At 41.7% G+C, this 24,071-nt stretch overlaps 1 protein-coding gene across 1 annotated transcript; it reads left to right on the top strand.

The window, feature by feature from the left end:
• The first annotated feature begins 4 nt into the window (after positions 1 to 4).
• RPA1 (replication protein A1) lies at positions 5 to 22,986 on the top strand. The gene is made up of 17 exons (XM_032129806.1): positions 5 to 111; positions 453 to 500; positions 763 to 841; positions 1,359 to 1,467; positions 2,353 to 2,441; positions 7,010 to 7,096; positions 8,359 to 8,491; positions 9,466 to 9,568; positions 10,687 to 10,755; positions 10,896 to 11,088; positions 12,176 to 12,315; positions 13,928 to 14,076; positions 15,356 to 15,488; positions 16,668 to 16,844; positions 18,122 to 18,229; positions 21,495 to 21,581; positions 21,956 to 22,986. The coding sequence occupies exons 1-17, from the start codon at positions 79 to 81 to the stop codon at positions 22,061 to 22,063; spliced, it is 1,845 nt and encodes a 614-aa protein (XP_031985697.1). The 5' UTR covers positions 5 to 78; the 3' UTR covers positions 22,064 to 22,986.
• Positions 22,987 to 24,071: the final 1,085 nt, after the last annotated feature.

Genomic DNA, 24,071 nt, shown 5'->3' with positions numbered 1-24,071 from the left:
GACGCAAGGCGGCGCCGGAAGGAGGCGGTGGCGGCAGCGGCGGCGGGAGGATTTGGCGGCAGCGGCGGACGCGGCACCATGAGCGTGCGGCTGAGCGAGGGGGCCATCGCGGTGAGCGGCTGGGGCTGGGCCGGGCTGGGGTGGGCCTGGTTCTGGTTAGGGTGGGAGGTGAAGGACGCACCTGGGTTCCGGGGCCGGCCCGGTCCCGAGGGGAGAACCAGGCCCGGAGCGGGGCCTGGTCCCGGGGGGTGGCTCTGGTCCAGCGGTGACAGCCATAACCGCGCTCTTCTACGGCAGATCCCCCTCAGCTCCTTGGGTACAGCCCTTCATAGGTTGGGCCCGATTATCTTAGAGGTCCAGCCTCGTTGGTTGTGTGGTTCTGTCACTGTGGGTCGCGAGGCGTTCTCGAGCGAGGTGGTGGCACCTTTTGAGCGTCTCTTTCGTTTCTCCAGGCCATCATGCAGGGGGAGGACGTCTCCAAGCCCGTGCTGCAAGTGATCGTGAGTACTGTCCCTTCCCTCCTGTGCCAGCCCCTCGGTGACTGCATGTGGGCTCCTGAGTGCAGCCAAACTTCCACTGCAGAGCAAGGCTGCTCTACTTGGAGTTCTCTTAATTTTGTCTTATGTTGCTTGGGCTATGCTGTTGGTATTAGTGCTCAGGAAAGCCGAGTAGATGAATCGCTTGCTGTTGATGTTACTTTCTGTTCTTGAAAAGTTTCTGGACAAGCGTGAACTGACAGCCTGGGGGTTTTTTTCCCCGCAGAATACACGAGCTATTGCTACAGGAACTGGGCCCCCACGTTACCGAGTGCTGATGAGTGATGGGGTGAACACCCTTTCCTGTGAGTATGATAAGCTGCTTGTGAGGTTTTTGTAGGTGTGGAGATGCTAAGGGTGATAAAGTTCCTGGTCTAGTGACTGGGTGCGAAGTGGTGAAATGAATATTGAAGGAGACTGTGGTGTACACTGTGCCACTGCATTTTGTAATTTAGGTGAAATCTTTGTCTTCTGGAACTTTGTGAAATGTAAGCAATTAACTTGCTGCGGGTTGTGAAAATACAGAAACCTATATGTATAACATTGATTTTAAAGTATTTTAGCTTAATCTTCCTCTCACTTCTTTGATATACAAACATTATAGCTATCACTGCACTCTGAAGTGTGGGCAATAACTACAGCAAAGTTTATGGTCAGTTTTGGTGACTTCTTAGCAGTTGCACTGTTTTCTTTGTCTCAAACTGAGCAAGTTGTAGATCCGGTGCAATGCTTGACTAGCTGGAAAAGTTGTGGCCAGCCATGGCAGCCCCTTTTTAAAGCTGGCACTGTGAATTTCTTCAATATTTTCCTTTGCTCCTGCAGCTTTCATGTTGGCAACACAGCTGAACTCCCTGGTGGAACAGGAACGCTTGTCAGCCCGGTGTATTTGCCAGGTTAACAGATTCATTGTCAACAGCCTGAAAGATGGAAGGTATTTGTGTTAATCTTTAAGTACAGCCCTACAGAAAGGCAGCTGCACTACTGGAGGCTCTGTCCTTTGTTACTAAGCAGAGCCCAAGTGCTTTTGATTAGGATTATCTGAAAATACTCAGGCCTTAGGGTGCAAGAGTGAAAGTCCACAGCACCAGTAACAGAAGAAATACATTGCAGATTGTGACTCTAGTCATCTAGTGGGATCAGATGGGATAGATCTGATCTAGTGGGATCAGATGTATCTGGTTCAGTTGTTTAGTAATATAAAGTTTCCAGTTGCAATACTCCAATTCCAGCTGGAATACTCCAAATACTTGTACAAAGCTTCCTTCAAATTACCTGCTGTTGAAAAGAAGCAATGAAGATATCTTGTTACTTAGGTGTTGTGGAATCTGGTCCTTTATTAAAACGTGAGGAAATAGGATAGGAGGAAAATTTGAGGGGATGGGGTACTGCAAAATGAGAAGGGATCCAGGTGAAACAGAAGAGCTATGTATATGATAAGCAGGATATGAACTGAGGTTTGTATTCTTTTTATTCAGTGCTTTTTCTGGGAGAAGACTACTTTTGAGGCAGGGAATGTATTCTGTCTTATAAAATCTGGTATGGTTTTGCTCCTTTTAAAACACAATGGTTTCCCAAGCTATTTTTGGTGCCTATTCAGCCTGCCATCACCTGTCCTTGATGCAGTGTGATATTGTTTCAAGCTTACTTGTCCCTCAAGAGAAGGTTTTGTTGACACTGGAGAGCTTTTGTCATCCAGATCCTTCATCCAAAGCATCTGCCCTTAGTGCTTGGTTCTCTCATCTGCTGCAAAGGATATTCAGAGATGGACTTGGAGAGGGAGTGAAAGTCTTTATTTGCTGTCTGTTCTGTGTTGTAGGAGAGTGGTTATCCTGATGGATGTAAATGTCATGCAAACTGCTGATCAGGTTGGTGGGACTATTGGCAATCCCCAGCCATACAATGAAGGTGAGTATCTGTAAGTAAATACTTTTCTGTCAGCTCTGAGAGCCTTTTAGCTTCTCTCTTTCACTTAAAAGAAGCAGTCAGAAGACACATTCAGTTTTTTTATGCCTGGAACAGCGATGTCCAGATCTTGAAAATCCTTTTTGTTTGTGTAACGCAAACTGGGGGTTGTTCATATTTTAATAAACTCTGCATTGTGGCTAAAGCTACAATTTCTCCATGGTATTTGGAACATCTATACCTTATAACCTTGACAGGTTTTTATTGTAGTGAGTGGTCTCTACCTCGAGTTCCAGTAAGTAAGCGGAAGCTATTTTATGTCTCCTCATAATGAGTAATCAAATAGATTATAATTTCTCCTGTCTGGAAAGAAAACAGGAGGAGGAAGATGGAATAATGATCTGTAAAAGTCTAAGATGGCGTGGAGGGGATGAATAAAGAATGATGAATCTCTCTCTCTCTCTCTCTTTCCTATGTTCGTTTGATGCTCTTCAGCTCTCCTGTTGTCAGGCAGTGGTTGTAAAACAAAGGCTGCACCACACCCCTAAACTGCATAGTTAAATTATGGAACTTGTGGAGGTAGGTGCCAAAAATTGGCACAGGTTCAAAAAGCAATTAGATGTGAAAGAGAAATCCATTAAAGGCTGTTAAACATAACAATACATCCTCTGCATGAATGTTAGGTGCAGGAAGCACTAAAACTTAGATTGTTCCAAGTGCATAGACGAGAGACTGGTATGAAAACAAGGCGAGCACAGAATTCCCTAAGCACCCATCCCTACCATGCCCAGCTGAAAAAGGATTGAGGCACTGGGTGAACCTTAATTTGACCTGCCATTAATCTATTTGGGTCTGTTATGTTGCATAAATTACTGTGTTCCTCACTTTTGTGTGCTGAGCTTGCAGTTCTCATGCAAATGTTTCTATAAATTAAAACATTTTTCCTCCGAGAACATTCAAAAGTCTATTTTGCTCTTCCAATTCTGATCTTTTAAAAAAGGAGGGAGAATAATAAGCACTTAAAGAAAATATTTGAACAGCTCTGTCAGTGATGTATACACAGATAATGGCTGGAATTTAATAGCAAACAGCTCTTCCTGAAGATTTTTTTTTTATCCTGAGAGAAGTGAACTAATATATTTTTATTACTAAGGGACCACACATTAGTGGCAAGAGTTTTCTGTAGAATATTTTGGTCCAACAATGGTGGTAGGTACATTGCTCTTCTGGTTAAAAATCTGCTCTGTTGCAAAGGCAAAGACATCTTTCTTCATTAACTTTTTCCAAGGGAATTAAGAGGGGCGTTTGTTAAATGAGCCTAAAGAATCTTTTGTTCCTTTGATAGTTACTTAGCTAATTGCTGTTTAAAAAATGTGTTGACATCTCAGATTTTATGGTTTAATCCCACAGTTGCTGTAGAGACCAAGACTTTCAGAATAGCTACTGAGCAGACTGTTTCGTGCCTTTCTCCCATTTCCCTGCTTATGTGATACAAGAGCTTGTGAACTATAGTGTTTTTCAGTTATATTGTTGCTTAGAAACCACTGAGAACGTGGTATCTGACAGAACTGAGCTGAAAATATACCTTTAACTATAAATTCTGGTAAAATTACCATTACTTTGATCAAAGTTGTGTTCTTCATTTGGACTTACAAAAATACTCCGCGATGAAGGTTTCAAATCTAAACTCTTTTGGAGATGTTACAGGTCTGTGGTCATAATATGTGTGGGCTTGCACTAGATAAAAGATGCCAAATAGGATGTGATGTGTGTTTCATTTTAACACTGATCTTACTCTGATGATGTCATACCCTTTTATTTGATACTAAATAAGGTTTCTGATACAGAAGATGGTAGTACTTTGGATTAAGTAAGCTTAACCCAGCCTTGCTGCTCTGCAGGCTGCAAGATTTGTCATGAAAGTCTTGATAAAATGGCAGAGGTGTGTATTTCAAGTTGCACATTCTCTAAATTCCTGTATATATTAGGAAATTGTGTTTTTGAGGGACACACAGCTAATGCAGAATGAGCATCTTAAATGTACTTTGTGGTTTCCATTAAAAAAAAACTTCTGGTATTTTAAAAATGCATCTTTTAGCCCTACTTTTGGTTTTCCTTGAAGTACAGGTTTCAGACTGCCAGACCTAGGATTAAGGAATATTCTTTCTCAGACTTTAATAGCACAGTGGGCCCCAGGGGGGTGAGAAGCTGGCTTTTGGCCACTTTACATGGGAGCAGTAGGTGGTTAATCTGCCTAACAAGGAAGCTGGAGACACAATCTTCTTATTACAAATCATAAAAACTTTTCAGGCAGCCTCTCATAATAGTATTGAAAATTAAGACTGAGCATTTCAGTTCTTGTTGAAGACTGGATGGTTGTGTTATTACTGTCTTTAATCTCATTCAAATTACTCTGCTGCTGGACTTTCTTTTCCCTATGACAATGACTTGCTACTTATGTTTAACTTCTGTCATTAATCTTTCCATGGTGAAATGTTTATGTACTTACACATTCACTTGAACTCCTTATTCTTGCCCTTCCCACCAGTGTGATTTAGGTGTGTGTTGTTTCTAAGTGCATTTTTTTTTTTTCCCTTTCTCTCCCTTCCCTGCTGCTCAGTTCTGGGGCAGGTCTTGTGTCACGGCCCTGTGGCAGAACCTCTTGGTGACAAATTATTGGAAGCTGAGGGCTCCTGTTACACAGTTATTGCCTTTGAGTGGGCTGTGGGGCAGCTGCAGGCAAAGGTCTTGGGTTTGCCTAACCCACTACATACAGCAGAAATGTGAGCAGGTATTTCAGCTGGTTTTTTCACCTCCTGCTAATAAAAACTAACAGCAAAAACCAGGCAGCCTCCTCGGTTTTCTGAGCACTTTAAGTGATCTGTAGGCCACCAGCCACCAAAAATCACAGTTTAGGAGTCCCTAGGCTCTCCAAGCAAGAAAATTGGAGAGATATTTCTGCTACTTCTGTATTTGAACACATGCACAGATGTGTGAATTTATTCTTACTCTGTTGAGAAACACTCGGCTGTGGGTAGGCAGCCATTAAAATGTGAATTTGTGTTTCATAACGCGCACGTGTTCCAATGTATGTGGTGGTCTTTGGTTTGGTTTTCAGTGGGTTTTTTTTTTTTTAATCACAGAATTCCTACAGAAAAAAACATATTTGCAACAAAAGTAGCAAGGAAACCTCTTGCTGCTTCATACCCACATTCTGTTCTTCCTGAATATTCCACCCCTGACCAGACATATTTTTCTCTTTTTTCTTGTTGGGTTTTTTTCCACCTTCCCTTGCACAAAATGAGTTTGGGTGTGGAGTGCTGACCCTCTGAGCACCTGAGGCCACTGAGCAAGGGGGAGACCTGGCTCCTCCATCTAGTGGAACCTGCAGTAAATACACGTTTTGCTGTTTGACGTCACGCTGTTGCCAGGGAGACTGTCACCAGTTCACCGATGTGACTCTACTGCGGCAAGTTAGAGGAGCAGATTGGGGTTTGTGCAAGGACCTGGCTTTTGGATTAAAAATAACAAGAGAGTTACTTCTGTAGGCTGTACCACATCAGGCAACACCATGCTGGGGTTTCCTTGTGTTGTTTCTGCTCCTTTCCCGTAGTTTGGTGCCGTCCCTCTGTCCTGGGATTCTCTGCTTTTGTTCCTTGTGGTGCTCTACAGGCTTGGTCTGACCTTCTTTTCCACTTTCTCTGACCATCTTCCTCCTCACATCCCAAATCAGGGGGTCTTTGCCTGCTCAGGCCTAGGTCTCCCTGCAAACCAAGACCTGAAAGATTAGTTGTGTCCAAAAGGACAAAAATGTTGGATATTTTCTCATCTAAAGGCAGATTATATTGTAAAGGAATTCAAATTTTTTGAATGGTAAATTAGTCTTTTAATGGACTTTTCCTTTAGATATGCCTGTCTGCTCTTTCCCTTGTAATTTATCATTAATTTAAGACAAGTAAAAGTCCTGGAATCTAAAAAAATGGACAATCTATATACACTAAGGCATCACTTTGCTCCCTAAGCAATTTACTGCTGTGTGCCAAGAGGGGCCCTGGTGAATTCTGAAGTGATGACTCCATCACCCCCACATTAAACATCTTCATATTTTGAAAATAAAATACAGGAGGTGTTTTCTTTGTCTTGTGTTAACTTCAGGTTTGACTTTACCCAGTGGATTTTTGGCCCTTTCTGAGTTGTGAGACAGAATTCTCCACAGTTTTTTATCTTAGCTGTTAGGTAGGAGCAGAAACTACCTGTCAGAGCAATAGCAGCTGATAAACACTGAAAAGTTGTCAAGATTACTTCAGGTCTGTCCTTTTAAATCACCATCAGCCCTGAGTTCTTTCCAAGTAGAAAGCAGTTGCTTGAGGAAAGGGATCTGACTGGAATTCCTCCATGGTAATGTTGTTCAACAGATAGCTTGCTGCTCCTATGTCTTAAAACACCTGGATTTTAGCCTGTTCTCTGTGGTTTTAATTTTTTTTTTTTTTTGCATGCAGGTCTTATTTTCTAAATTTTTAATTACTGTGCTCCCTACTCTACTCTATGGTCTCTTTCCATTTAATTACCAGGGCAAGGGCAGCAACGTTCTGCAGCTCCAGCAGGAAACCCAGCAGCCAGCAAACCACAGCAACAAAATGGCAATTTGTCTGGAGCAGGTAAGAGTCATCCTGGGCAGGAATTCTGATCTGTGCAGTGAGAAACTACAGCTTCCATTTAAATAAATCCTTACCATAATGGTGTTGCACAAGAAACTATCCATTGAGGGGTAGCCCATAGCTTGACAAGGTGAATTCTCTCAAGAGAACTCTATACTTAGATTTAAAAGGGTGAAAAAAAAATTGTCCCACTTCCCTTGCCTTCCCCAAGGGGGAAAAAAAAAAAACCAAAAAAACCAACTTTATTCAGTTAATGCTGCATTCTTGAAACAGTGCTCTGTGGACACCCAAATTATGCTACAATTTGGAGCTGGTCAACAAGTGTGTGTGTTATCAGTGCTGAGATAGAGGCCAAGCGTTTTAGGCAGAACACTGAAATTATTTGATAGTACATCTAGAAACGTGGTTTTTTGATCAAGATTTCAGTGAGATACTGAAAGATGCAATCAATTTAAATGTCAGCCTATAGATTTTTTTTTTTTTTTTTTTTTTTTTAGCTAAAATGTTGTCAATCCTAATTCTTGGTGTTGCTTTAACTTGTCTGTATTCTTTACCCCTGTGTTTAGGAAGGATTTTTAAATAGTAAAATTTTGACATTTGCTTAGAAACTTGCAGCAGAAAACAAGCTTTTCCTTCCTTCCTTGCTTAAAGCTGATCACAAGAGTTCTGTGCATATACATTGACAAGATTGAGTTGAGAATTAGCAGTATCACTTTATGTCAAAAAAACTATGTGGGGGGTATTTTTCCTTAGTTGTTCCCCCCAAGTGGTGTCTTAATCTAACATTTCCCATCCCTGGAAGTGTTCAAGGCCAGGTTGAAAGGGGCTCTGGGTAACATTGTTTGTGGAAGGTGTCCCTGTCCTTGGCAGGGGGTTGGAATGAGTCCCTTCCAACCCAAACCATCCCTTTGTTTTAGAGAATTTAATGCTAAACAGTTGTTTGCCACTTAATCTGTGTTCGAGTGCTTGACTCTGGACACATCTCCACTTCAGTGCAAGCACTCTAAAGGTCTGAGAGTGTCTCTTCTGCTGCATTTTGCAGCCTAGAAAACACTTGTGACCAAGAGCAGAAATGATTCAACAAAATTCAAGCCCCTCTGTGGTGCCCACGTGGCACAGGGATCTCCAGTGTTCCCTGGAACTTTGCCCTCTCTGTGGCTCCCCATGGCAATGTGAGAAAGTTCTGCACCTTGAGTTGGTTTTTAACCTGATTTTTTTGTGCAAGGCTGAAATGCTCTCTGCTCTGTTGTGGTTTTTGGAAGGTCCTGCTGCTCCCAAGTACCACGCTCCCTCCAACCAGTTTGGAAAAGCGAGTGCTCCCAGTGCCCTGAAGACACCTGGGGGGTCTCAGGCCAAAGTGGTGCCAATTGCCAGCTTGAATCCATACCAGTCCAAGTGAGTTCTTGTGGTTTGCCAGGCTGTATTCATGTCACAGGCATGAAGGAACAATAGCTTTGTTTTGCTTTTTTGTGTGTGAGCCTCTGTCAAATCATTCATTGAATTCTTTGGACTTTATTGGTTACGTTCAAACAAACTAACCCAACAACAACCACAAAAGCACCCAGAGAAACAAGCAAAAAACCTTCCATAGAAACACTTGTTTTGGTTTTTTGGGGTTTTGTTGTTGTTTTGGGATTTTGTTTTCTTTTTTTATTTTTTTCTGTGGAGAAGGGTGTTCTTTTCTTTCTTTCTTTCTTTTTTTCTTTCTTTCTTTTTTTCTTTTTTTTATCTAAATTCCATCAACACTCTTAACAATCCGAGATTTGCCTTGCCATTGTCTTGGTGCAGCTGCCCTGCTGAGCTTGATAGGTTTTTAATATTTCAGTTGAAAATCGATTGACTTGTCTGGGGCTTTTTTTTTCCTAAAGCAACCTTCTTTTTGGTAACTTAATGACAAAACAGCTCAGTAAGCTATTCACTTCGGCTACTGAGCTGTTGAAAAGCATGAGGATGTAATTATTTAGTGAATGACATTTTTAAGTTATGCAAACTGATTTGATTACCCAAGTTAAATGCGAATCCTATAATTGAGCTCTTGAGTTCTGGCGTGGCTTTTCAGAGCAGGCAAACTGCTGTGTGAGAAATGTACCCTGGAAGAGTAAAAGATTCGAGGCCTGCTTCTGTGCAGAAGGATTGTTCACTATTATTATCATACTGGATGCTTTATGGCTGCTTTGTTGCCTTCTCTACAACTTTCTGCCTTTAATGGTTTAGGCCATTAAAACAGAAAGCAAAAGAGTTGCCGAGGTGCAGTGGGAAGATTCTGGCTCTTAAATAGTCACGTTCCGGTTCCAAAGGTTTGTCAAGTCAATCTCTTCTTTAAAAAGATGAAAAGAGATGCAGAACAGTGATTTCTTGCATGATTTCAGGTGGACCATTTGTGCTCGGGTCACCCAAAAAGGCCAGATCCGCACGTGGAGCAACTCCCGTGGTGAAGGAAAGCTCTTTTCCATAGAGCTGGTTGATGAAAGTGTAAGTGTCATATGCTGAGACAAAGATAATGCATGCCAGATGCTGATGAACCTTTCATAAAGCCAGAATAGAGGAAATAAAGTGCATTTTTCGGAAATGATTTTTTTTTTATTACAACTGAAACTTGTATCCCCGCATTCATTAAATTGCGCATCAACGTGCCAGTTTTTATCCAGAATGAAGTCTTAAATGTGCAGCATTGCTGATTATTTTTCATCAAAGTCTATAGTGTGTGACTGGATTTTTGCAGCTTCAAAATAGAGTTGTTTATGCAAGCTGACAACCTAATACTGAGGGTTGTGGTGGTTTCCTGTAGATTGAGAGTGACGTCTCCTCCTGGCTGAGCTACACCTTACAAAACAGGGAGTGAGAGCAGCATTAGCTCCAAGTTACAAGCTTTCAATTTTCATGAGGAAATTGGAGTACAAATTATTGTAATGCTGAGAAATTTCCTCTGTGGTTTGTTTGGGGAATGGTATCTGGTTAATCTAACTAAACTTGCAGTTTGTCAAACCTCTTATCAAATTACAGCCTTTTGTCGTGAAAACAAACAAGATTCTGCTAGATTATATTGAGTGTAAAATGCGAGGTTAATGATGTAAAATGTTGTCACCAGGCATTTGTTTTCTCTGCAGAGTGTCTGTATTCTTTCTTTTTTTTTTTTGTTTAAACAGTGTTTATATCTAGTGAGGGTATAATTGTTATTAATTCTTACTTATAGACATATCTGAGTGGGAGCCATCACAATATACTGTGTGCTAACTTGTGGAGCTGCGGGGTCTGTTTGAATTTTATTTCATCAATGCCAGTTTTACTGGCGTTTTCAGAGGTGTCTCTATGATGGATGTAGTTCTTATGCTTTTTATTCTGAAGCTGTAGATGTACTAATGAGACTTGAATATGAGGTTTGATTGTCAGGTGTAGAATATGTCATTTTTAGCTCTTAACTACAGATGTGAAGAGAACGTTGTTTGTTTCTCACATGCCTGGAGCTACCCTGGCAGACCCCACTGTCTCTGCAGAACTGCTGCCACTTAACATTGCAAAGATTTTATTTTTTTTTTAATCTTTTTCCATGCCAAATTTCAGTTCTGACCAGCTCCCCTATTTTCCTGCAGGGTGAGATTAGAGCTACTGCATTCAATGATCAAGCAGACAAGTTCTTTCCACTCATTGAATTGAACAAGGTATGGTAGCTTTGTGCTTTCTTAGAGTGACAGGAGCTGGAAAAGAAGAGCTTGAGCCTAGCAAGGATTTTTAAAGGTGAACACAATCTATTTTCCCTGACTACTGATAATATCCCCTGTTTCATTGCTTTCTCCTGTAGGTATATTATTTTACCAAAGGCAATTTGAAGACTGCTAACAAGCAATATACAGCTGTTAAGAATGACTATGAGATTACGTTCACTAATGAGACTTCAGTTGTGCCCTGTGATGATGCCCAGCATCTTCCATCTGTTCAGTTTGATTTTGTATCCATCTCTGACTTGGAGAACACGCCCAAAGACTCGATTGTTGGTCAGTCTAAGTAAAAAAATGGCAGATTCTAAAGCTCTGAAGTTTTATTTTTGTGTCCTGAATACTGGGCAGGTAGTGAGCATAGGATGCTTCAAGTGTTGTGATCTCTTAATTGAAGTCATCTGGTGGTGGTTGCCATTAAAAATGCCTTAGGCAATTTTTCAAGATGTTTTTGCTCTGTTTTCTAACAATATATAACAATTATTCTTCAATCTTGTGCTTCAAACTAACGACAGTAGGTGATAGTTGTTTATTGTGCTATGATACTGTTTTCCACAGGAAAAGGCTGAAAGAAAAATGCCCTTGCTCAGCACGTGTGCATTTCATACCTTCTGTGGTCTTGCTTTCTTTCACTATGTGATTATCTCTGTAGTGATTTTGGCATAATTCATTGCATCCAAGTCCAAGCTGCATGACTGTTTTGGCTTGCTTTGTGAAGTATCGGAGGTTTGTTTTTCTGTAATTCGTTGGGCAGAGTACTCCGGAAAAATCAGAGGCTTGGGTGGGGGCGAGGGTTCTCAGGTTTCAGAGGCACAGGATGCCTGTGATTCAGAGACATTCAGCTGGGAATTTTAAAGGTAGATGGGTAATAGCAAAAGTGGTGTATTTTTAGGGAGTGCAAAGGGGATTGCTTTGGCTCTTACCACCTGAACATGCAGACTTGTTAAAGTTGCAGTGTAGGATTTTGCAGGGATATGTGGAGGCACGAGCCGGTTGTTTCATTGTGTTACAATCACTTTGAAGCTCTTGCTTGTGCTTTAACAGCAAGCGTGTGTTGCATGATCAGGACTGAAGTCCTCTGACAGAATGTGATGGGAAAAGATACTACAATGCCTTGATCTCTCTAATGTGGTGAGGCTTGCATTTATGAATATCTTAATGACTGCGTCAACAAAATTAAAGCACTGAAGAGTTCTGTAGTGGAACATTCCTACCATAATACACTTAATTTCCATATCAGATTTCATTTCAATAGGGAGCTGGGATACAAGGTAAAAATCTGACAGTAGGTTTGAATTCTTCTCTTGTGATCTTGTATTCCCCAATTGTGACCCTTGAGTAACTCTAAATTGTAACTGTTTCTCAGATGTAATTGGAATTTGTAAGAGCTACGAAGATGTCACTAAAATTACAGTGAAGGCTAACAATAGGGAGGTTTCAAAGAGGAACGTGCATCTGATGGATACATCAGGGAAGCTGGTGACAGTCACGCTGTGGGGAAACGAGGTATGTGCTCTCTTACCTGTTCTTAAGCAAAGCTTCCTTGGTGTAGGGTGAGGAAAGTGCTGTTGTCACCTGAGATGGGCACAGCACTGACAGAGCCCTGGATGTTTAAGGATCAGGGGCCGAGAGAAGGTGAAAGACTGTCTGGTTGCGTTCAGGTGTGATGTTCTTAACCTTTCTCTGACAAACTGCTGACATGATCTGACTAATGTGTTCTGAACAACTGCAGACATTATGTCTCAAGCCGAAGTACTGAAGGTAACGGGCTTCTGGTTTAGGAAGGGGTATGAGCTGCAGTTTCATTATGGAAAAGCCTGGTGGCTATGGCTGTCTCAAATGAGAGGAATTTTATTTGTAGGATGGCATACATGTTACCCTGCATGAATTGCTACCTAATGAGCAGGTTGAGAGGCTCTATCTCAGACTGGGAGTTTAAAAGCATCAGAGCCTTGGAAGTGAAAGTTTGAACGGTTGCAGTAGACTGCTTCCTTATCTTTTTAACAGGCTACTTTGTTTTCCACTGTTGTTATAGACACTTAGGGATTTATGTGCCAGTCTATAAAATGGGAGTGATCCTGCCAGCTTGACGGTGATGCTTTATGGCTAAATGATCAAGTGCACTGCTACTGTAGGTACCTAAACACCATTAACCATCTGCTGATACAAATGAAGTAAACTGAAGTTCAGTATCACAAAGCCTTAAGATTGAACTAGGTTATAATAGGAGGGACTACTGGTATAGAATTCCTGGCATAACTCTTCCAACAGAGATCAGAGTCTGCATTTTGCAAAGTTAAATCTGTTTGCTTGCCTGTAGAATAGAGGCATCAATAAGCCTTGGGGTGGAGTGATGTGTGGCTTGCAGCTGGAAGAGTTAGGGTTAGAATCTGTATGTCCTTTCCAACAGTCATTGCCATGACTGCTGGGATATGTTTTCTGTTCTTTTTGCATCTCATGGGTACAGTGAGTACCACTGCAACTCCAGCTCGTTTGTTATCTTCAAGCACATGATCCTCCCCTTGCTTGCTGAGTGGTGTGGGGTCCATAAAATCTATACCTTTCAAACCCTCTCTCATGCCATGAGGTTCTTTGGTAGTGTCAGACTACTCAGGTGATGGCAGTTGAACAGCATTAGAGCAGCTTTATGAGATAAAAAACAGAAGATGGAGAGTTGAGTAAAAATGTTTGGTCAGCATAGCTGCACTTCTCTGTAAGTGGTAGTAAGATGGACTTGATTGGCTCAGTGCAGCTGAGTGAGTTGTTTCATCTCCTGAGGAGTCTGATATGAACAGTTAATTTTGTTTCCATTCCCATAACACATCTCCCTTCCTAAAATCCTGGTGTAAAACTGCTAACAGAGGGGACCAATCCTTTCTGGCAAACCAGTCGTGTGACTTAAAGATTCTCTGGTTCCCCAGGAAACGGGGTGCTAGGATTGCACAGAAAATTGTCACCTACCTTTGCTTAAACTCCTAATGACACCGTTCAAAACCTTACCTTTTAGAAACAGCAGGGTAGTTCCACTTGGTCTGTTGTCATGACCTGTGAATTATCACCACAAGTTCAGTACCTTTCCTGTAATGTGCTGCTGCTCTCTGGTTTTTCACACATGCAGGCTGAACAGTTTGATGGTTCCAGACAACCTGTGATTGCCATCAAAGGAGCCCGTGTCTCTGACTTTGGTGGCAGAAGCCTGTCTGTCCTGTCCTCCAGCACAGTTGTCATCAACCCTGATAGCCCAGAGGCTTTTAAACTCCGAGGATGGTATGAGTATGTTTATGTTGCTTTGTTTCAGCCTCCTGCAGAGTATTTGTTTCTGTTTTGTTTCCTTGTACTTGAACAGTGTGTATAGCACTGAGGGAAGGTGGCAGAGGGTAGGGCTTCCAGGGCTGTAGAAACTTCTCTGGCTTGCAAGCCCTACAGCCTGGAAGGCTGTCTTTCTTAAGTTGTTCAATTCAAAAAACTTCTAACTCCATGACAGACCTTGAAAAATTGAAATTGGGGTAGTGCACGCTGACCCAAAGCCTTGGAAAGGCAGCATGAAATCAGGCTTGACCAGCTCCACTTTCTGAGGCATGATCTGAGAGAACAGCATTTTTTTCCACAGGTTTTTCCATTGTGTGGAATCTGATATGCACTCAGTTAGTGTGGAGGGACTATTTGACATCTCTCAGTGTCTAGTTCTTGCCAGATATTTTTCAGATAGCAAAATAACTCTTTTATTGTCAGGAAAACAAGGTGATTTTATTGTTGCTTCTCCTGTAAGTAGCTGTTAAATTGTCTGCTGTAACTATAAGCGTGGTGAGATGTGGTGTATGTGAAGAGGGTTAAGTGCCAACAGCATCAGACTTGTGAATCCTGAGTCTTCAAATTCCAGTTACATCACCCAAATGTGGATGAAATAAATGGCATCCTCCATTTGTCATTGAGCTGTGGCTCTCCCATACTTCAGAGGCTTGTTGGAGATAAAATTGATTGTCGGTCTGAGCTATTACTGTCACACTTTAATTAAGCTCAATTTTTGAGCCTCGTTGGTGTGTTTGTGAAATCACAAAGCCCATCGCAATGGGATGGCAGTGCAACCTTTTGCTGAAGAGCTGTGCTTTCTTATTTTAACAGAGGAAGCATAATCTTTTCAATGCTATTTGCTTTTTCTTTCGAAGCTGCTGCGAAGATAATGGTACCATGTAATTTAATTTTAATTATGGAAATATCTTGATGCCCTTAAATCTTGTTATCTGCCTGCCTTAAGAAGTGTGCAGTGCTTGGTTTGACCACTAGCTGGCAAACAAATTGCAGTTATATAGAACAAAGCTGTCCTCCTTTTGTGGGTTTATAAAATACTGTGCTAATTAAGTCAGACTGTTAACTTATTCTGAAATGCTATTTTTGTTTGCAATATACACGTATTACTGTAATTGTTTCCTTTGCAATCATTGATAAAAAATCCCTCATGTATCGAGCACATGAAAATAAACGTAAGCTTTTGATAAGTCTGTATGGTCTGCTCTCCAAAAATAGAAGTGCATCTCTGTGGTTGCAGGTTTGACTCCGAGGGGCAGCTTCTGGAATGTGCCTCCATCTCTGATGTGAGGGGTGGGCCAGCAGCTGGAGCAAATACCAACTGGAAAACTTTGTTTGAAGCCAAATCTGAGAACTTGGGACAAGGAGATAAGGTAGAGCATGGCCACTCAGCACAAGCTTTGTGTATTGGGGAGAAAATAAAAAGCAAGGCTTTATGCAGGTATTCTGCTTATTGAAGTGTTGAGCAGTATGTGTTTACTGCCTTGGAATTTATGCTGTTAATTAATATTACCGTTCTTCAAATAATTCCAAGCTTGTTGTCGATGTTGCAACGTGATACTTTGTTTGCAAGAGAATTCTAAGCCATGTGTAAATGAAGGGGGGATGTTTTTACCCCAAAGATGTTCGTATAAGCAGCACAAAGTGTTCCAGGAGAAACAGGTGCATTAGGAGGAAGTGGTTTTCAAGGGTGCACACTTGGTCAATAGAAAAGCTGGTAATAAACCCCAGGTCTTTTGCTTTTTCATTCCAGAAACCTCTCTAGGCTTATACTGCTTTTTATTGTTAATTTTTTTTGTTGTTGTTTCAAACTTAAAAACAAGCTGTTCGGGATATACAAGAGCTTTTATCCATGGAAAAAAACCCTTTAAAATCATAGAATGGTTTGGGTTGGAAGGGACCTTAAAGATCACCTCTTTCCAACCCCTTTATCATGGGCACCCTTTAGATCAGGTTGCTCAGGGTCCCATCCAGCCTGGCCTTGAACACTCTCACTTTACCTGTAATTCAGCTGCTTTCTGTGACAATTTTTGCCCGTGCTTCTTAAGCAGCCTCTGTTTTTTTCTGCTGAAAGACTTGACCGTGGTCTTAAACCATTATGATGATTATTTTAGTGTGATGAGTGGGTATTTTGTTCTGTAGGCTATAGTTTAATCAAATGCTTATCTGTAACACTACACAATAGGCTTTCTGTTTTTTGTATTGGTTCCTGAAAGAAGCGTAGGAAAGTGCAGAATCTTAATCCTGTGAAAAAGTGCAGATTTGAACAGACACAATGGAGAATCAAATATGCTTTATCTAAAGAAGACCTAGCAATTGGAGTTTCCTGCAATGGAAACACAAAATAATCTTGCTGTAGGGGCTTTATTAACATAATGGAAGCCTGAAAATTATTGCAACAGAGGGGTTGATTTACAGTTTCCCGGTAATCCATAGCTGTTAAGCTTTCTAATCCTAAATATCCAAGTATGGGTGCCTTGCTTTTGTAGTTAATTCAGAATGGGGAAAACATTGAGTATTTTGAGGCTAATGTTGCACACTCACTCTCGCAGGCAGATTATTTTAGCTGTGTGGGCACAATTGTACATCTGCGCAAAGAGAACTGCATGTACCAGGCATGTCCCTCTCAGGATTGCAACAAGAAAGTGATAGACCAGCAAAATGGACTTTACCGCTGTGAGAAGTGTGACCGCGAATTCCCCAACTTCAAGTACCGCCTGCTGCTCCTGGTGAGTACCCGGATCGGATTTCAGGGCGGTTCCTGCCACGTTCCCAGCACAATCCAAGCAGAGAATCTTTTGAGGTGCTGTCTGTCTGTCTGTGCTGCCTGGGAGTTAGGAGGTGTTTAGCTGGTTTGTCTCCTCTACCTGAGTGAGGGATGTTTCATTGAGCTGATTAGCAGTTTGTTTTCCTAGTGCTCCAATTAAAAGCTTTTCTCTTTGCCAAAAAGTTGCTGCTAGCTCAGTTGATTTTGGTTTCCAAGTGTACTATGCAGTGCAGAGTACAGATGGCCTCCGCCTCTTCAGTAGTGAAGATAAACTGAAGTAAAATGGCATTTCTGGAGAGCAGTAATTGCACTTTTACAGCTGCTACCTATATTTAGTACAGTTTTTTTGGTAGGTATTGTTCTGCTTCATGGTTTAATGGAGCCTGCTTCAGAAAGTTGTCTGGGGATTATTACTGTGATGCCCACTTACACCATAGGCATTGAACCTTCTTCTGTTTTACATTATAAATTAGAGTTGTGTCTGCTTCTTAGAAATGCTCTGCCAGGTGGGCATGCAGAGAGAAGGGAACTATCCCTGCAGCCTCACTAAAACACAAACTGCTTCTGAATAATTTTTATCAGATAACTTCTAGGAACGCATGAACTGCTTTACATAGCAGAGTCATTCTTGTAGAATATAAAGGGGATGCTGAGGGTACACTCAAGGCCTTCAGAGCAGTGTCTCCCATTTCCTCATTCCTAATTGTCAAAGCAGCCAGGAAATGCATGTGAGGCTGGAAATGGATCTTTCAACTTGTTCTTGAATGTTTTGATAGTGTCCTTATAGCATAACATAGTGTTACATGAATTTATGCTCAAGTATTCAGGTATTTACAAAGTAAATTCAGTTTGCAGACTTGCTGCTGTTCCCCCTTGGTGGTGGTTGTTGTGGGATACCTGTTCTTGCTCACAGCTCATCAGTGGCAGCAGGACACAGCTGAGCATCTATCAGTGTTGTCCTGCTATAATCTTGTTGGCCTTTCCCTGTGGTTCAATCTACTGCCAGTATTAACTTGTGTTAAGTTATGGACATTCTGTGGAACTTAAAAAAGGTAGGAAGTCACTGCTTCCCACCCTCAGTGATTGAAGGGACATAACAGGTCAGGCTCTGAGAGTTACTGGAAATTTAAAACTCTCTATAGCTCTGAGATGTTTTCTTCTTTTGTGTTGTCTTCTGTCTTTCTGGAGGAAAAGGCAACTGGGTGAAATAACCTTTTGGCTTTTGTTGTTGTATTCTAGGTGACCATTGCAGACTGTCTGGAATATCAGTGGGTGACTTGTTTTCAAGATTCAGCAGAATTCATTCTTGGGCAAAATGCAGCTTTCCTGGGAGAACTGAAGGAAAAGGTCAGTCAATTAGCCTATTGTATTTTTACATTTGTCTCAAAGCTGAACTATGTTTCACACATTTTGTGTTGGGCTGCCCTCAAATTTCTTGGGTTTTTTTTGATCCTTCTGGTAAGGAAATATTCTTGTAATGTTTTGAAGGCAGCTCTGGAAAAGATGTAAGGTTTGTGTGGAACACCAGTGCTGATCCCTCAGAGAAGCATGGTCTGATATTTGTGTGTGAATGTACAGCAAATGTGGCAAAGGCAGTGGGGTATGTTCATGTACTTGCTGTGGGAATTAACAACATTATTAAAACACATTAAAAAATGCCATATGAAAGAAAAGGATATTCTGTTTCATTTGTCAAGGGTTACAAATTTGCCCTTTCTCTGGGTGATAGGCCAGCTCAGCCCAGCCCGAGGTTGTCCTCCAGATGTTGGCCTTCAGTATCTTTTACAAGTTCACAAATCATTGCTTCTCCCTCACCCGAAGTTCTTGGCAGGGACTTGTTTACTCTCCTCGGGATTATTTTCCACAGGCCATCTGCCTGAAGAACAGAGATTTGCCTGGTTTCCCCCATAGTTTGCTCCCACAGTCAGTCTGTCTACCTCTGAGCTCTTCTGGCTGCTGAAAGCTGGAGATCAGCCTGTCCTCATCACCTGGACCTGGAGAGGCAGCTGATCACTCAAGTGTTGTGCCACAGCCTTTGGGGGACTGACAGCTTTAACACGTGTTGGCTCCGGTAGAAAAGACAGCCTGTTTTATCATTGTACCTAGATGGGAAGAATCTGAATAAAAACCCTGTTTTAGCAATGAATGCTGACAACATTATCCCTAACGTGTTCCAAAAATTTGTTTACAAAACCAAAAAGTTCCAGAACACTTTGTATGTATCTTTGTAAGTAGGCAGGAAGCTTTTTCAACTAATGTGTGTGAGCCCACTTTTGAAGGCTCTTTTTTTTCCCCACCAAATAACATCAGAACTTTGTGGGTCTGATGAAAACCATGATTTGTAAAATGGGTCATTGGCAGAGATGCTGAAGTGATCTTTCTGTGGCAGATTAGAACAGTTTTTAAGGTTGTAAGTCATTGGACACTAACAGACAGTATTATCTTCCCTTTGTCACTCTGTGCTTTTCTGCTGCATTTTTCTTTCTTCCAACCAAAACAATCTTTTCCTGATATTTTTTTAAAATTTGTGTGCTGTATAAAAACTGTGTGGCTTTTTGTTTTTAAATGATGATGTGGAATGCATGATAAGTTCCTGAATTGCATATGAGCCTTGCTGTGCTCCCAGGCTAAGGCTGGTTGATTCCAGGACTCCACAGATATCCCAGTTGTTGGTTAACCCATTGCTTGGCTGTGGGAGGGAAATGAAGCAGGAGGGATTGTTGAGGCTGTTGTCTTGAGACACTGTTGTAGACCACTGTTTGTGCAAAGCAGGGCTATTTTTCCTGTAATATGGGATGATTTTTGGATATTTTCTGCACTCTGGATGTCAGGGGGTGAAGGGTACAAAGCTTGTGGTTCTGGGGTGCTGAGTTTTTGTGGCATTAGGAAGGCTGGACACCTCTGTTCTGTAGGAAGATGGTTTGCTGAGGGGATTCTAATTAGATGTGCTTGCACTTTTTGCATTTCCATTTTCAGACACTCTTAACTTGTCAATATTTTCTTACTTCAGCTGTGCTTAATCTCTGCTAGAGTTTAAACAAAATTTCTTAGTCGCTTTTAATGCTGAAGAGAACTGGGTGGGGAAGGAGAGACAGCAGATCCTGTGTACCAGTACAAACATGTAATGTCTTTTGAAGAGCTGCCTAATGGAAATGGCTGAGGATAGAAAATGGAACATAATATGGAGTGAGCCCTTGAGCGGGAATGCTTTGTGTTCCAGGAGAAATTGGTTTTGATTTGACACTTTTATGAGCCTTTAAAAATGGTACTCGATGCATTTGCAGTAAGCTTTTCTTAGTGGTTTTTCTCTGATAGACCTGATGCAGTGTCTTGTGAAGTTGGTGGGAGTCTTTTCACTGCTCACAGTATGGATGGAGTCCATGTACAGCCCGTGATCACACTAAGCACAGATACATGGGCAAGGTTTTTCATCTGCTTCTTGTCTGTGCTTGTTAGATACCAAAGGAGGTGATGTGGGGTAGCAGTGACTGCTATGCTGAGGGCATTTTCAACTCACTAATGGTTACCACAGTTTGTGACAGAGCTGCAATGAGGAGCTAAATGCTTTATTAAGTGAGTTTTTTATCCTCTAATCCGTAAGATGGCCAAAGGAAGGGGTTTTAATATTCAGGAGGGATATGCCTGAATTCTGTAATCTGTGAACCTAGCTGCTCCTGTTCACCTCCATTTGTTGTGCTTTTCTAAACCCTAGGAGAATCACTGTGTAGTGTAAAATAGTGCTGCACACAGTGAAAAACAGCAGATGTAACACTTGGAATGTGAGTGGAGCTGGGGTGGGTTCAATTCCAGATCAGATGCTCTGTCTGCTGCTGGAGTGACTGATCAAGTCAAGTGCATCTGGTAGATAAATGCATTAATAATTACTTGTCAGTATCATCAGGGGGCTGCAGGATTTTTTTGGAATGTCAGCAAAGGTTTTTACGGCTCATATTTTCACAAAAATAAACTTTTTTTTTTCACAGTCTCCACGACTTGCTTGCTCCTTTTCTACTGTTTTGACAAATTGTCTGTTATAAATGATGATGATGATGTTTAGTGTTCATATGGTAATTAGAAGCAGCTTATGTTATAAATATGACAGAGTCTTCTCATGGTTATTAAAGCACGTTCAAAACATGGATCCACTTTTTTTATAGAACATTCTCTTAGATAGGCCTGTGTCAGGATGTGAAGGATACATGCAGCTTTGATGGATAAGCAGAAAACCAAAATGCCTAATAAGGCAATTAATAGGGAAATAGTTAACTCTGTCAGTGTTTGTGGTCACAGCACAACATCAGAATTAGCCAGTTTGGCAGCTCCTGTAGATCTGTAGTATTTTTTTCCCTTGTACCTGGTTGCAGATTCAGTGCAATTGTATGTTCCTTTGTCTAGGCAGCTAGGAAGTTGTCACCTTTTTATCTTTAAAAAGTTTTGAGTTAGGGGTTTGGCATTTAAAATGGGACGATGGAAGACTCAGCTCTGCCTGTGTGGGCCAGGTAGTTCCAGTGTTTTGCCAACCTCCCCAAAAGCTGAGCTGTTCTCAAAGTTCATGGCACTACTGGGAGCCTGGAGTGTCTGCAGCTGATCCCTGTCTTTGTCCTTCCCTCAGAACGAGCAGGCTTTTGAAGAAGTGTTCCAAAACGCAAACTTCAACACGTACGAGTTCAGGATCCGAGTGAAACTGGAGACTTACAATGTAAGTGTTGCCCAAAAGGCAAATAATGTAACTTGTGGCTTTTGTAGTTCGACTTGTCTCCGTAGGAGGTGACTTCCTCCTCTTATGTTTGTGGGGAGAGGTTTCCCTTGCTCACAGAGAACAGAAGATTCCAAAGATCACACAAAAGACTTCCAGTCTCGAGCACTGAAGGAGGGGATCCTTGCTGCTCCCTCTCAGGCTCATCAAGAGTGGCTAGTTTCACATGAAAACAACATATCAGCTCTGGGAGTTGTGTTGGCACTCCCAGCTAACCCAGATACCAGGAGCAGTAAGTTACTGGGGCAGAAGGAGGTTAGAACCAAATGCCTGGAGTGCTTCATGTTCTTTTACATACTAAGATTTCTCTTCCGCAGGACGAATCCCGTATTAAGGCCACAGCAATGGACGTCAAACCCGTGAACTACAGAGAATACAGCAAGAGGTTGATTGCCAACATCAGGAGAAATGCTCAGCTGGGGTGAGGAGGCCAGTGCTGGCTGGCTGAGCCTAGAAGTTCCAGGAAAAACTCAATAGATAACGTTACATTGACTTTTTCTCCGCCCTGTGTGTGACAATTCCACATTAGTTACACCGTGCGTGGCAGCCCAGCTTAGTGGGCTGAGTGATTTGATGCATTTCTCTGGAGATATGCCCTGCTAGGTAAGAGTGCACTCTGATGGCCACGATTTTGTAGCCTGTTGTGGTCTGTTAAACTCTGACAGCGCTGAAGAGGAATCTCTAGACAGTTTGCCAAGGTCTTTAGACAAACCACTCAGAATGTCTGAAGTAACTTTGCTCTCTTCCTATATGTAAAGCGGGATTATATAACCATTTTGTCTCCTTTGCAAGGAAGTAGTGACAAACCTTGACACTTTGACTTGTTCAGCAGAGGGTAGGAGGAACAGTGTCATGCAGCTTTCAGATATGGACAAAGGAGAACAGGTCTATTAGTACAAGTTAGTTCCCTTCCATAGCATTCAAAGGCTTTCACTTTCCACAGGTGCCATGCAGTTGTTAATGCTTGGAATGGCAATATGGTAGAATTATTAATCAAAGACATATCTCTTATATCTGAAGAATATCCTTCCTTCAGGGTTTAATAGACTGAGTCAGATGGGTCTGATATTAATCAAAATTGTCTCTTCTGAGGAAGGCAGATAAGCATTGACTCTCCATCCCCCAGGGAAATCCAGGCAACTACAAAGCATTGCTTTAGTTTTCTCTTCAATTAATACTATGGATTCCTGAGTGATTTTTTTTTTGGCTCACAGTTCCTGCCTATACATGTTTTGTATGTTTGTATGTTCAGTTTCTTTGGTTTTATTTGTAACGATGTTAATCAGAAAGAGGTCTTTAAATGGAGGGAGCTTTGTTTCAATAAACTGTTTAATTCCTGTGTAGTGAATATTGCTTTCTTTGAACACCAAAGACTTCTCATTACTGGAAAGCAATTAATTAGCTTTCATAATAAGCATTCACTTGGGGGAGATGTTACCTTATTACAAACTCTAAGGTTAGACTGAAGAATGGAGGCTTCTTTGCCTGATGTTAACAGCATGGAAATCCAGTGATATTTTCACCATTTCTGTGCCTGAGAATGCTGATGAGCTGGCACTTCTGGGATTTTTATTGACGTTTACACAGCAGTCTAAAACTAACCAGGCTTTGAGATTTGTTCAGACACAGAGCTAGTACAGAAAACAGTAATTATGCTACTGGGCTTTTCAGTCAGCAGAGCATGCTAGCTCTGTGTGCTCCTAATCACATTAATTATGTGTTCCCTGGCTGCAGCTCACAGCTTGGCATTTGCTGCACAGCTCCAAGCATCCAGGCGATGCTGCAGTGGGTCTCTGGTAGCAGAAGTGAGACTTATTTATTTATTTTGCTCTGTAGAGCACAGTTTCTTCATGTATTCAGTTGGTGCCCTTTATTCCCTGTGATTTCCTGTTTGTCATCTCAAGTCTTGGTGTTTAAGTACTGTAAATGTCATTTCCGTTGATGGACATGAAGCACATTATTCTGGGCCCATTAATTGCAAGCACAACCTCTTCTTTTTTGGATTCTGAGGATCATGACTGGGTTCTTCTGCTGATGTCTTGCATTTTTTTATTGAAGTATTTGTTCCCTCTGACCTTGCTTATAAAGCATTGACTAGAAAATTACAGTCTTCAGCACAGTTCTGGATTGACAAATGGTAGGTTAGTGGTGATAATCCATCTTTCCACTCTGCTAACCAGTCTTTTAGTACTGCTCTCTTCCTATCCTTCCTTCCCAATTTTAGGGAGCTGGGAACAAGTGGTAGTGCACAATATTCCCTGAGGCTCATTTCCAGTTCCTGGGCCCATCCATATACACCGGGAAGTTTTTATGGGTGTTGTTTTTGGCAGGTGTTTGCTGGCATTGCAGCTCTGAGTGTTGCACACCTGCCTCTGCTGGGGCAGCTCCTTCTCCCAGAGGGAATTGCTGCACATCCGTATTGCTGGGTTTACC

Source organism: Corvus moneduloides, chromosome 20 (assembly GCF_009650955.1).
Source record: "Corvus moneduloides isolate bCorMon1 chromosome 20, bCorMon1.pri, whole genome shotgun sequence".
In the NCBI taxonomy this organism is placed as follows: Eukaryota; Metazoa; Chordata; class Aves; order Passeriformes; family Corvidae; genus Corvus; species Corvus moneduloides.
This window is presented reverse-complemented; position numbering and strand designations above follow the sequence as displayed.

What these genes read in the sequence shown, in the direction of transcription:
- RPA1 (XM_032129806.1), top strand. Translation starts at nt 79, where the DNA reads ATGAGCGTGCGGCTGAGCGAGGGGGCCATCGCG. An exon ending in GCTTTTAAACTCCGAGGATG is followed by an intron (nt 14,077 to 15,355) that starts GTATGAGTATGT and finishes CTGTGGTTGCAG; the next exon opens with GTTTGACTCCGAGGGGCAGC. An exon ending in AGTACCGCCTGCTGCTCCTG is followed by an intron (nt 16,845 to 18,121) that starts GTGAGTACCCGG and finishes GTTGTATTCTAG; the next exon opens with GTGACCATTGCAGACTGTCT.